The sequence below is a fragment of the Pseudophryne corroboree genome, chromosome 8, assembly GCF_028390025.1.
Source record: "Pseudophryne corroboree isolate aPseCor3 chromosome 8, aPseCor3.hap2, whole genome shotgun sequence".
In the NCBI taxonomy this organism is placed as follows: domain Eukaryota; kingdom Metazoa; phylum Chordata; class Amphibia; order Anura; family Myobatrachidae; genus Pseudophryne; species Pseudophryne corroboree.
Window position 1 is genome coordinate 8,050,584 of NC_086451.1, and position 14,014 is coordinate 8,064,597.

General features: G+C 54.4%; 1 protein-coding gene across 1 annotated transcript in view; it reads left to right on the top strand.

Annotated features, from left to right (window-relative positions):
• The first annotated feature begins 528 nt into the window (after window positions 1-528).
• The window catches only part of EHMT1 (euchromatic histone lysine methyltransferase 1), a 134,303-nt gene continuing 120,817 nt past the window's right edge, over window positions 529-14,014 (top strand). The window contains exon 1 of the mRNA XM_063935867.1: window positions 529-629. Coding sequence (XP_063791937.1) covers window positions 609-629 — 21 coding nt within the window. The 5' untranslated portion in view covers window positions 529-608. The remainder of the gene's footprint in view (window positions 630-14,014) is intronic.

The following is a 14,014-nucleotide window of genomic DNA, read 5'->3' on the forward strand; positions in this document are numbered from 1 at the left end:
ATGTGAGACTACAAGTCCCAGCATGCTCTGCCACAGGTTGCACAGGCCCGCTGGGGTAGAACAATGGGAGACCCATCATCAGTACGTGGAATTTGCAGGTTTTCCCCCGAATATACTATAAATATATTTATTCTAATATTCCCCCAATGATAATGTCCGCTGTGTAAGAGCAATATCAGCCCAGAGGCCTAGTGGGGGGTTAGAAGGTGAAGTAAAGTTACCCAGTAATACAACAGCCACCATGTCTGCCAGCTGCTGTGGAACCACAAGTCCCAGCACACCCCTGCCAGCTGGATTCTGCCTGTGAGGTAGATATTCTGCAGCCAGGCCCTGGGATGAGCCCCCTTTCTGCCACTCACAGGCCCTGGGGCAACGGGGAGCCGCGGGCCTGATGCCGGCTGGGAGTGAGGGGAGATGGGGGGAATCTGGGCGCCGCCATGATACGTCACGCCACAGGGCGCCGCCATCTTGTTGTACGGACAGAGCGGCGGCTCCTTCCTGCGCATGCGCCGGATCCACATCTTGCCCGGGAGACTGAGGCTGAGGGAGAGTAGGCGGAGCGCCGACGTCACGGGCGGCAGGGCGGGGCTACGCTCGGGGTCGGAGCCATGGCCACACTGGATGCTGAGGTAAGGAGGATGGCGGGGGACGCGGGAGGGTTCCGGGGCTCCGCGGGATGGGGCCCCGGGAGCCCGCAGTGTGGACACAGGGCCCGGCCCGCTCCGAGCATGGAGTGGCTGGCGCCGGGGAGCCGGCTGATTGGCCCGTGCGAGGTGCGGGGAGGAGGGGACTGGGTAACAATCACACGGCGGCTGCTGTTATTCCATGTGTCAGCCGCCTCCTGCCGCCCTATTATTTACCTGCCCCCTCCCCCTGTGTCTACCCTGCACCCCCCTCCCCCTGTGTCTACCCTGCACCCCCCTCCCCCTGTGTCTACCCTGCACCCCCTCCCCCTGTGTCTACCCTGCACCCCCTCCCCCCTGTGTCTACCCTGCACCCCCTCCCCCTGTGTCTACCCTGCACCCCCTCCCCCCTGTGTCTACCCTGCACCCCCTCCCCCCTGTCTACCCTGCACCCCCCTCCCCCTGTGTACCCTGCAACCCCATATCCCTCTCCCCCTGTGTACCCTGCACCCCTCCCCCTGTGTCTACCCTGCACCCCCTCCCCCTGTGTCTACCCTGCACCCCCCTCCCCGTGTCTACCCTGCACCCCCTCCCCGTGTCTACCCTGCACCCCCTCCCCCTGTCTACCCTGCACCCCCTCCCCCTGTGTCTACCCTGCACCCCCCTCCCCCTGTGTCTACCCTGCACCCCCCTCCCCCTGTGTCTACCCTGCACCCCCCTCCCCCTGTGTCTACCCTGCACCCCCTCCCCCTGTGTACCCTGCACCCCCCTCCCCCTGTGTCTACCCTGCACCCCCTCCCCCTGTGTCTACCCTGCACCCCCATATCCCCCCTGTGTACCCTGCACCCCCATATCCCCCTCCCCCTGTGTGCCCTGCACCCTCCCTCCCCCCTGTGTGCCCTGCACCCTCCCTCCCCCCTGTGTACCCTGCTACCCCCTCCCCCCTGTGTACCCTGCTCCCCCATATTCCCCTGTGTACCCTGCACCCCCATATCCCCCTCCCCCTGTGTACTCTGCTCCCCCCCTCCCCCTGTGTACCCTGCTCCCCCATATTCCCCTGTGTACCCTGCTACCCCATATCCCCCTCCCCCTGTGTACCCTGCACCCCTATATCCCCCTTCCCCCACGTGCCCTGCACCCCCCTCCCCCTGTGTGCCCTGCACCTCCCTCCCCCATGTATACTCTGCACCCCTATATCCCCCTTCCCCGTGTACCCTGCTACCCCCTCCCCTTGTGTACCCTGCTCACCCATATCCCCCTCCCCCTGTGGACCCTGCACCCCCCTCCCCCCTGTGTACCCTGCTCCCCCATATACCCCTCCCCCGGTGTAGCCTGCTCCCCCATATACCCCTCCCCCTGTGTACCCTGCATCCCCATATACCCCTCCCCCTGTGTACCCTTCACCCTCATATCCCCCTCCCCCTGTGTACCCTTCACCCTCATATCCCCCTCCCCCTGTGTACCCTTCACCCTCATATCCCCCTCCCCCTGTGTACCCTGCACCCCCATATCCCCCTCCCCCCTGTGTACCCAGCACCCCCATATCCCCCTCCCCCTGTGTACCCAGCACCCCCATATCCCCCTCCCCCTGTGTACCCAGCACCCCCATATCCCCCTCCCTTGTGTACCCTGCACCCCCATATCCCCTCCCCCTGTGTACCCTGACCCCCAGTGTACCCTGCACCCCCATATCCCCCTCCCTTGTGTACCCTGCACCCCATCCCCGTGTACCCTGCACCCCCATATTCCCTCCCCCCCCTGTGTACCCAGCACCCCCATATCCCCCTCCATTGTGTACCCTGCACCCCCATATCCCCTCCCCCTGTGTACCCTGACCCCCAGTGTACCCTGCACCCCCATATCCCCCTCCCTTGTGTACCCTGCACCCCATCCCCGTGTACCCTGCACCCCCATATTCCCTTCCCCCCCCTGTGTTCCCTGCACCCCCATATTCCCTCCCCCGTGTACCCTGAACCCCCATATTCCCTCCCCCTGTGTACCCTGCACCCCCATATCCCCTCCATGTGTACCCTGCTACCCCTCCCCCTGTGTACCCAGCACCTCCATATACCCCTCCCCCTGTGTACCCTGAACCCCCATATCCCCTCCCCCTGTGTACCCTGCTCCCCTGTGTACCCAGCACCCACATATCCCCCTGCCCCTGTAACACCATTTCCCCTCCCCCTTTGTACCCAGCACCCCCATATCCCCCTGTGTACCCAGCACCCCCATATCCCCCTGTGTACCCTGCACCCCTATATCCACCCACTGTGTACCCAGCACCCCCACCCCTGTGTACCCAGCACCCCCATATCCCCCCCACCCCCTGTGTATTCTGCACCCCCATCTGTGTACCCTGCTTCACCTGTGTACCCAGCACCCCCACCCCTGTGTACCCTACTCCCCCATATCCCCCTCCCCGTGTACCCTGCTCCCCCTGTGTACCCTGCTCCCCCATATCCTCCTGTGTACCCTGCACCCCCCTATCCCCCTCCAACCCCTGTACACCCTACACCCCTGTATCCCCCATCCCTGTGAACCCAGCACCCCCATATCCCTCTCCTACCCCTGTACACCCTACACCCCTATATCCCCCCACTCCTATGTACCCTGCATACTTATATCCCCCTACCCCTGTGAACCCTGCACCTCCCTATATCCCCCCTGTGTACTCTGCACCCCTATATCCCGCTCCCCTGTGTACCCTGCACCCCCTATATCCCCCAGCCCCTCCCCCTGTGTACCCTGCACTCCCTATATCACCCTCCTCTGTGTACCATGCACCACTATATCCCCCCTCCCCTGTGTACCCTGCACCCTCCCCCTGTGTACCCTGCACCCCCTATATCCCCTCCCCATGTGTACTCTGCACCGCCATATCCTCCTATGTATCCTGAATCTCTCCTCACCCTGTGTACCCTGCATGCCCACCCCCCCCCAATCCTGTGTATCCTGTACAACCTACTCCTGTGCACCCTGCACCCCCATATCTCCCTATCCCCATGTATCCTACACTCCCATCCCCCTTACCATTGTGTATCCTGCACCCCCATCCAATGTACCCCTGTATATCCTGCACTCCCATAGCCGCATACCCCCGTGTATCCTATCCCCCATCCCCCCTATCCTCGTGCAAACTGCATCCCCATCCCCCCCTACCCCTGTGTATCCTGCACCCCCACCCCCTGTGCAAGCTGCACCGCTTCCTCATGTAACCTGCACCCCCCTACACCTGTGTATCTTGCACCCCCATCCCCCCACCCCCTGTGCAACCTGCCCACCCTCCTCATGTAACCTGCACCCCACTACCCCTGTGTATCCTGCACCCCCATCCCCCACCCCCTGTGCAACCTGCACACCCTCCTCATGTAACCTGCACCTCCATACACCTGTGTATCCTGCACCCGCATCCCCCCACCCCCTGTGCAACCTGCACACCCTCCTCATGTAACCTGCACCTCCATACACCTGTGTATCCTGCACCCCCATCCCCCACCCCCTGTGCAACCTGCACACCCTCCTCATGTAACCTGCACCTCCATACACCTGTGTATCCTGCACCCCCACCCCCTGTGCAACCTGCACACCCTCCTCATGTAACCTGCACCCCCCTACACCTGTGTATCCTGCACCCCACTACACCTGTGTATCCTGCACCCCACTACACCTGTGTATCCTGCACCCCCCTACACCTGTGTATCCTGCACCCCCATCCCCCACCCCCTGTGCAACCTGCACACCCTCCTCATGTAACCTGCACCTCCATACACCTGTGTATCCTGCACCCCCATCCCCCCACCCCCTGTGCAACCTGCACACCCTCCTCATGTAACCTGCACCCCCTACACCTGTGTATCCTGCACCCCCATCCCCCAACCCCCTGTGCAACCTGCACACCCTCCTCATGTAACCTGCACCCCCTACACCTGTGTATCCTGCACCCCCATCCCCCCACCCCCTGTGCAACCTGCACACCCTCCTCATGTAACCTGCACCCCCTACACCTGTGTATCCTGCACCCCCATCCCCCCACCCCCTGTGCAACCTGCACACCCTCCTCATGTAACCTGCACCCCCTACACCTGTGTATCCTGCACCCCCATCCCCCCACCCCCTGTGCAACCTGCACCCCCTCCTCATGTAACCTGCACCCCCTACACCTGTGTATCCTGCACCCCCATCCCCCCACCCCCTGTGCAACCTGCACACCCTCCTCATGTAACCTGCACCCCCTACACCTGTGTATCCTGCACCCCGATCCCCCCACCCCCTGTGCAACCTGCCCACCCTCCTCATGTAACCTGCACCCCCTACACCTGTGTATCCTGCACCCCCATCCCCCAACCCCCTGTGCAACCTGCCCACCCTCCTCATGTAACCTGCACCCCCTACACCTGTGTATCCTGCACCCCCATCCCCCCACCCCCTGTGCAACCTGCACCCCCTCCTCATGTAACCTGCACCCCCTACACCTGTGTATCCTGCACCCTCATCCCCCTGTGTGACCTCCCCCCCTTGCCCCATTGTGGTTTAGCCCCATCTAGTATCCCAGCAGCACAGAACTGATGTGATAATGGATTACACAGAAGGATTATTTACATTGAGTTGGTATAATAAGTAGCTCTACATTTTATTCTGCAGTTTATCTTGGGTTCATACCCCCTTCCAGCCATTGGCCTCCAGCCTCACCCCCCTACCCCATGGGGTTTCAACATTTTTGGTGCTGTTCCCAACAGGCTGATATTATTGTCACATGCTCCATCCTCATTATGACAAATTAGTGGTAAAATACTGTGTTTAATCACCTCAGAATCATGACTTTAGGAACTGAAGAGAATCCAGCTAATGTATTCAGAGTTTGCAATGAAACTGCAGCACACACTCCCAGGACCAAACCTTCCCAAACCCAGTCCTCGTATAACCCCAACAGGGCATGTTTTCTAGATGATCTAGCTGAAGCACAGGTGTCTTGACTCCCGCAGTAGATGTACAGGTCGCACAAATTATTCCCGAGGATAGCTGGACAACCGGCGCTGTCAGGGTTCCATGCGGAACACTGCGCTATAGAATTCTGATGGCCAGAGAGGTCATTCCAGGCTTGCCAGAAATTGGACCATGTAGGCGGTAATTATCTAATAGGGATAGGTTGGATCCGAATGTTTTACCTCATCTTCTAGATCTTTTTAAATAAAGAATATTCCAAAGTGCGGAAACATCCAATAGCCAATATACGTTGCATATGGGAGACTCAGGGGCATATGTAATAAGGTGTGGTATGCACATATTAAATACATCCTGTAGGCTCATTTATGGTCAACATGAGAGCATTAGTAAAATCATGATGTGTAAGTCCTTTTTGTAGGCGTAGTAAGATATGGTTGTGTGATTTTTCCTACATGAAAAAGGTGGGCACAACACATGGCAGCAGACAATAAATGTGGCTGATTGTAAAAGTATTATTAATGTCATTTATTGGCAAGGTGTCACAGTGGTGGGGGGCAGTGGGGAAAACAGTATGCATGGGGCATATAAGGTGGACAAGACAAGAGCAGCAAGGGAGAAGAGGTTCCTCAAATACCCCCCAACAGGCCATGTTTTGTGGACTTCCAGACCGCCAGCAATAACCCGCACTATTGTACGTGAACTAGTGTTCATTCTAGCACCCTGCACCTTTCACAATCCGTGCAGTTCCTCTTTCCTGCCTTGGGGTGTCGCTCTCTGCTGTGGTGCTTCTCAGCGCACACTGATCTGTTACTCAGTGCTGTGATACAGACCTGTGTGTGCTGAGTAACACCAGAGCAGAGAGCGACACCTCAGGCAGAAAAGAGGAGCTGCACAGGATTTGAAAGGTGCAGGGTGCTAGAATGAACACTACGTGAACGTGCAGCATCCCGGGTTGTGGCGCAATCTGAAAGGGGCCAGTTGAAATGACCCGGTATTTCAACCCGGGTAGCGAGCAGGATTGAGCGCATGTTCAACCCGGCTCGTGTTGCGCTGTGAATGGGTAAGCATGGTCAATGCGACCCGGCACCTGTTCACATCATAGGAAGAGGCAGTGCTTGGAGATCATCTCATCCCACTGGAGTAGACGGTTGGGGTGAGGATTGGTTAAACATACTCACCGGGAACTATGGGGATGGTGTCTGCCAGGATATCGATACCATCCTGTACCAGATACCCACCGACGGGGTCTCTAATCTGCTACTTATGCACAAAGTCACAACATTGGTCGCACCATGGAACCTCTAAGCAGCGGGTGCTCATAAAATCCGTCTGAGCCAAAAGCTGCATACAAAGTCACAGTCCCTCGTTACAGTACTCGTGACGCTCCTGCTAGCCTCTACATTATCTTCCATTTGCTGACGGCTGGCAGTCCTGCTAACATGTAGTATCCTAGAGGCTCAGAGGGTATAGAGTTATATAGTGCGAGGAGCAGGGTCCCCGGCAGCACAGAGTAATCATTTACATATTCTGATGTGGGAAGGTAATTGGGTGAGAGTGGCCACAGTGTAACCTTTGTTGTACTCTAGATTTACTAAGCTAGCAGCTGTGTATTGTGAATCATAAAGTGGTCTCCCTCTGGCTATGGGACTGTGAGCCCATTACCCGCTGGTTATGGGTCCATGCGCCTGTTGCCCGCTGGTTATGGGTCCATGCGCCTATTGCCCGCTGGTTGTGGATCCATGCGCCTATTGCCCGCTGGTTGTGGATCCATGCGCCTATTGCCCGCTGGTTATGGGTCCATGCGCCTATTGCCCGCTGGTTATGGGTCCATGCGCCTAATGCCCGCTGGTTATGGGTCCATGCGCCTAATGCCCGCTGGTTATTGGTCCATGCGCCTAATGCCCGCTGGTTATTGGTCCATGCGCCTGTTGCCCGCTGGTTATGGGTCCATGTGCCTGTTGCCCGCTGGTTATGGGTCCATGTGCCTGTTGCCCGCTGGTTATGGGTCCATGCGCCTGTTGCCCGCTGGTTATGGGTCCATGCGCCTGTTGCCCGCTGGTTATGGGTCCATGGGCTTATTGGCCACTGGTTATGGGTCCATGCGCCTATTGCCCGCTGGTTATGGGTCCATGCGCCTATTGCCCGCTGGTTATGGGTCCATGCACCTATTGCCCGCTGGTTATGGGTCCATGGGCCTATTGGCCACTGGTTATGGGTCCATGCTCCTATTGCCCGCTGGTTATGGATCCATGCTCCTATTGCCCGCTGGTTATGGGTCCATGCGCCTGTTGCCTGCTGGTTATAGGTCCATGCGCCTCCTGGTGCCCGCTGGTTATGGGTCCATACGCCTGTTGCCCGCTGGTTATGGGTCCATGCGCCTATTGCCCGCTGGTTATGGATCCATGCTCCTATTGCCCGCTGGTTATGGGTCCATGCGCCTGTTGCCCGCTGGTTATGGGTCCATACGCCTGTTGCCCGCTGGTTATGGGTCCATGCGCCTATTGCCCGCTGGTTATGGATCCATGCTCCTATTGCCCGCTGGTTATGGGTCCATGCGCCTGTTGCCCGCTGGTTATGGGTCCATGCGCCTGTTGCCCGCTGGTTATGGGTCCATGCGCCTGTTGCCCGCTGGTTATGGGTCCATGCGCCTGTTGCCCGCTGGTTATGGGTCCATGCGCCTGTTGCCCGCTGGTTATGGGTCCATGGGCCTATTGGCCACTGGTTATGGGTCCATGCGCCTGTTGCCCGCTGGTTATGGGTCCATGCGCCTGTTGCCCGCTGGTTATGGGTCCATGCACCTATTGCCCGCTGGTTATGGGTCCATGCACCTATTGCCCGCTGGTTATGGGTCCATGCTCCTGTTGCCCGCTGGCTATGGATCCATGCTCCTATTGCCCGCTGGTTATGGGTCCATGCGCCTGTTGCCTGCTTGTTATGGGTCCATGCGCCTCCTGTTGCCCGCTGGTTATGGGTCCATGCGCCTGTTGCCCGCTGGTTATTGGTCCATGCGCCTGTTGCCCGCTGGTTATGGGTCCATGCGCCTATTGCCCGCTGGTTATGGATCCATGGTCTTATTGCCCGCTGGTTATGGGTCCATGCGCCTGTTGCTCGCTGGTTATTGGTCCATGCGCCTATTGCCCGCTGGTTATGGGTCCATGCGCCTATTGCCCGCTGGTTATGGGTCCATGCGCCTGTTGCCCGCTAGTTATGGGTCCATGCTCCTGTTGCCCGCTGGTTATGGGTCCATGCGCCTGTTGCCCGCTGGTTATGGGTCCATGCGCCTGTTGCCCGCTGGTTATGGGTCCATGCGCCTGTTGCCCGCTGGTTATGGGTCCATGCGCCTATTGCCCGCTAGTTATGGGTCCATGCGCCTGTTGCCTGCTGGTTATGGGTCCATGCGCCTATTGCCCGCTAGTTATGGGTCCATGCGCCTGTTGCCCGCTGGTTATGGGTCCATGCGCCTGTTGCCCGCTGGTTATGGGTCCATGCGCCTATTGCCCGCTGGTTATGGGTCCATGAGCCTGTTGTCCTCTGGGGAGCATTTTGTCTTCTGGACATTGGTCCATTAGCTTATTGCCCGCTGACTTTGGTTTCACAAGCCTTTTATCCTCTGATTATGGGTCCGTTAGCCTATTGCCCCCTGGGTATGGGTCCATGAGCCGATTTCTCCCTGGGTATGGGTTCATGAGCCTATTGTTCTTTGGCTATGGGTCCATGAGCCAACTGTCTTCTGTCTATAGGTCCATGAGCCGACTGCCCTCTGACTGTAGGTCAATGAAACTGTTGCCTGCTGGCTATGGCTCCTTTAGCCTATTGCCGTCTGGATATGGGTCCATTAGCCCATTGCCTGCTAACTCTGGGTCCATTAGCCCATTGCCTGCTGACTCTGGGTCCAGTAACCTATTGCTTTCTAGGCATGAGTTCATTGGCCTATTACCTTCTGGGTATGGGTCCATTAGAATTGTACCTCTCTGAATGAGTCCAGTAGACCAGCGCCCTCTGGGTATGGGTCCATTAGATTTGCGCCTCTCTGTGAATGAGTCCAATAGACCAGCGCCCTCTGGGTATGGTTTCTTAAGCTGATTGCCCTCCGAGTATGAGTCCATTAACCTAGTTCCCTGTGGGTTAGGGTCCATTAGCCTAGTGCCCTCTGGGTCCATTAGCCCAGCGCCTCCTTGGTATGGATCCAATAGATCAGCGCCTTTGGGTATGGGTCCATTGGACTAGAGAGCTGAGAAACATGATGTGCATCTTGGTATTACCGAGTTATTCCATCTTCTGCGGTGCCCATGTGGGTGGCCTCCCTTGAAGTGGATGACATTTTCAGGCTGGTCTGATAATCGTAGTTGGCACAGGGTATTGTGCCCGGTCCCATCTGTGCAGATCAGTAGTAGGGCTGCAGTCAGACAGATGTCTGTACAGTGGGGTGTGCATGGAATCCTTATAGAAATCTTAGGAGGGGCTCCTAGGTTACATCAGATTACTGAAGCATTTCTGCAAAACATGTTAACCCCTCGTCTGCATTACACGACTTGTCAGCTGCGGCCTCATCACAATATGTGGAAATAGTCTATATTCTGCAAAGTGTGTATGTTTCATGGAGCTACTGATATATTCCCAGAGCCGTGCATATCTGCAGATGGCGTCCACCGTAAACTTTACGGTGTATTTCATATCCTTATTAAATAGGACGTTTTTATATTTTAATCCAACAACAGCCCTTAAGGCAACGTCACATTTGTTTACATCCAGCAGTCATGGGTTAAACTACTGTCTTCTCCTCAGAGTCCGCAGGCAATTAGAGTGTAATAAGGCGGTAATGGCGAGACTAATATACGCTCAGGGGACCTGCGTCGCTTAGGGACCGGGACCCGCCGGGTATGGTGCAGGTGTGAAAGGGGAGATAAGATGTCTTGGGTGGTCCCATCCTACACAATGGTCTCCGTTTATCAGTGCAGAACACCTTATAGACATATAGAAATGTAGTTACCAGCGTATTATTCTGTAGCGCTGCATCAGGGCTGATGTCACCCGCTCTTAGGAATCGAGAGCCTTCAGAGGGGCAGCATATTATACCATCATTCTGGTGTAAATCTTTATTGAGCATGTAATCCTCACAAAATAACACATTTGTACTTGTTTTTGTATTTATCTGTATTATGGGGACTGCAATATTAGTCAGAATGGTGCCACCAAGCGGTTATGTTATCATGAGGAATTGCTGGTTTCCTGCACGGTATTGCTTAAATGGGTCATCTCTTCATCATTGGTTTATTGCTGGTTTGCACACCAAGAGTGATCTTACAAAACTCTTATTTTCAGACACGTTACAGATGGGTGATCAATTTTTAGGTTTCTTTTCCAACATGCAGAGATGTCTTGTGCCCTGAGTCTGGTGCAGAGTTGTATGCAGATGGGCTATAAACCAAGGCCCAGATTTATCAAGCCTTGGAGAGTGCTAAATAGCACGCTGACAAAGTACCAACCAATCGGCCCCTAACTGCCATGTCACAGGCTGTGTTTGATGACTGTTAGGAGCTGATTGGCTGGTATTTTATCACCGAGCAATTTATCTCTCTCCAAGGCTTGATAAATCTGGGCCCAAGTGTGTATACAGTATATATCCATCATCCAGGCAGTGATCCCGCCCCTATCTGTGTGGTGGTACACATTACAGTATCATCATGAGAACGCAAATACACCAGCCTATGCTTTTTCCTAATGATATCAAGATCCGTCGACACGTCCGCACTGCACTTTACGTACATGAGAGCGTTCCATCAGAGCAAGGTTCCATGTCTCCGGTGCTGCGGCCTGCATCGCCCGAACGTACTGACTCTAAGCTCTGAACATGTGCGGCTGTCGTGTCGCAAAGCTATAGTTACCCCCCTTTGCATTCACAGTTGTAAAGGAGACTAACCTGTTGTGTCTTGTGACAATAAAGCCGGTAGGAGCTGGGGCCGTAGGTGGAGGCTTGGAGGGCCCGCACGGGTGTAGCTGATGGAAGCAGAACTTCATTTAATGGAGCGTGAGCTGCTGAGAGAGCGCAGGGGAGGCGCGGTGGAGAGCGCAGAACTCTCTGATTGTAAAGCGAATTCAGCACTAGTTGCCAAGATCCGCACCTGGACTGACCTCTGGTGGAGATTCTAGCATATGGGGGGTCATTCCGAATTGATCGCTAGCTGCTTTCGTTCGCTCTGCAGCGATGAGGCAAATAACGGCACTTCTGCGCATGCGGCGCAATGCGCGCGCGCGTTGTACTATTGCAACAAACAATGTAGTTTCACACAGGGTCTAGCGAAGCTTTTCAGTCGCACTGCTGGCCGCAGAGTGATTGACATGAAGAGGGGGTTTCTTGGTGTCAACTGACCGTTTTCAGGGAGTGTTCGAAAAAACGCAGGCGTGCCAGGATAAATGCAGGCGTGGCTGGGCGAACGCAGGGCGTGTTCGTGACGTCAAAACAGGAACTGAACAGTCTGAAGTCATCGCAAGCGCTGAGTAGGTTTTGAGCTACTCTAAAACTGCACAAAAAAAAGTTTGCCGCCGATCTGCAATCCTTTCGTTCACACTTCTGCTAAGCTAAAATACACTCCCAGTGGGCGGCGGCATAGCGTTTGCACGGCTGCTAAAAACAGCTAGCGAGCAAACAACTCGGAATGACCACCATGGTACGTGTAGCTATGCCAGTGACATGAAATTAGTAAATCATCAGGAATGCAAAGAAATAGAGAGACAGTGTTGTCGCGCCCTCCTAGCTGCCAGTGTGGACCCTGAGAAGCATATGACGGGGCTGTGTCCTGTGCTGTCTTGGTGGTTACCTGTAATGGCCGTGGCATCTGCCGGTCACTGGCGCCAGCGTTCCCTGCAAGATTGGCCTGTGTGTACCTACAGCAGCAGACGTTTAACTAACGATTAAGATGGTGGAACGCTGCAGCCTATTAGTGTATGTGCTGCACTGATAGCGCTGTGATTATACATACCTGGTATATTATAGTGCGGCTTATAATGGAATTATTACAGGGGTAGTGTGCGCTGCAGGAATGGGGATTATGCTGTGTGCATTGGTCAGACATATCCTTGTTATCTGACGGGCACTTAGATCCTTCATCCTCAATTTCTGTTCATTCGTTAGATATTTTGCCTTGTCTGAACTCTGCTGACAAATCAGAATAATGATTGGAAAGCGTAATGTACTATCCCTCTATTTCCAGCTCTCTGCCTCTCCCCATTGTGATTTGGAAAGAAGTATGTAATTGTGCGTCTGTGACGGATGTAGCCAGCCAGGCGCGGAGCGCTGCGACCTGGACACACTTGCCATCTGGCCACGCTCAGTTTGCTGCAGCTGGCACGGGTCATCATTTGTGCAAACGACCCCAGCACAGTCTTGCGGCCACTCGGAGGGTTTCTTCAGTGCATTTTGCAAAGTGGTGTTTTAAATCAAATGTCGCCATTTACTACCACTGATTTTAGGTTCTGTAGGTAGGCTTGTGGAATTAGGTTGCCCCTTTATCCTTACAAGCATTGTCCTTTATGTAATAATAATTGTATTTATATAGCGCTATTTCTCTGGTTATAAGCAATCTGCGCATGTGGGTTATAATCCAGTGTGATGATAGATGGATATATTGTCCAGTAATGTGATTGCCTACAGTGTGACCTTCCTGGGCCGTCATCAGGACGCACCATTTCCCGCATCGTGTGCGCAGTTATTAGACTGTACATGTCCATCACACACCAAGCGAAACATCACCAATAATTACCCAGTAATTAGGGTTGTAAGGGTAACGGCAGGAAGCTAGTACTGAAAAATTGTATGGTTCCTGTATAGTACAGGAGCCAAAGAAGAAAAGAAGAAAGACTACACGTCTCTTCTGGGGTACACTTTTGTAGTAAATTGTGTAATATTATAGTATTTAAAATATAACTTTTATTAATATTCCTCAAAAAATAGGGGGCTATAAGGCAAAAATGGAACTGAAAAATGATAAAGATACTATCTGTTTATCAAAAGGTTAATCCATCCGATTTAAATATAGTTGATTGTACAAGGTAATACAAATCAAACTGACTGGCTCCATTAAGCAAAAATATATGTCTCTCTATTGTTAGAAGAACTATGATCAAAATTTGAATGATATTAAGGTTATCTTCTTCTGAAAAGATGAAATATACCTATAATAAATAACACTGACAATGTTCTAGAAGAGAAAAGTATTTCTCTATCTAACAAAGCTGGGCTCACCCTATTAATTGGTGAGAATCTGCTTCCATAAGCTGAAGTAGATAAGGTGAGTATTAACAAATACTTTGGCTCCAGGTCAGTGGGGACCGTCACTCGAGATCCGTAATGGAGGGTAAGTCCAGCAGAGAGACGCGCCGGTGTCCGCGGTCCGTCGACCGGAAGTTCGGAAACCGGAAGTGACGACGTACGTTTCGCTCGGGGAGCT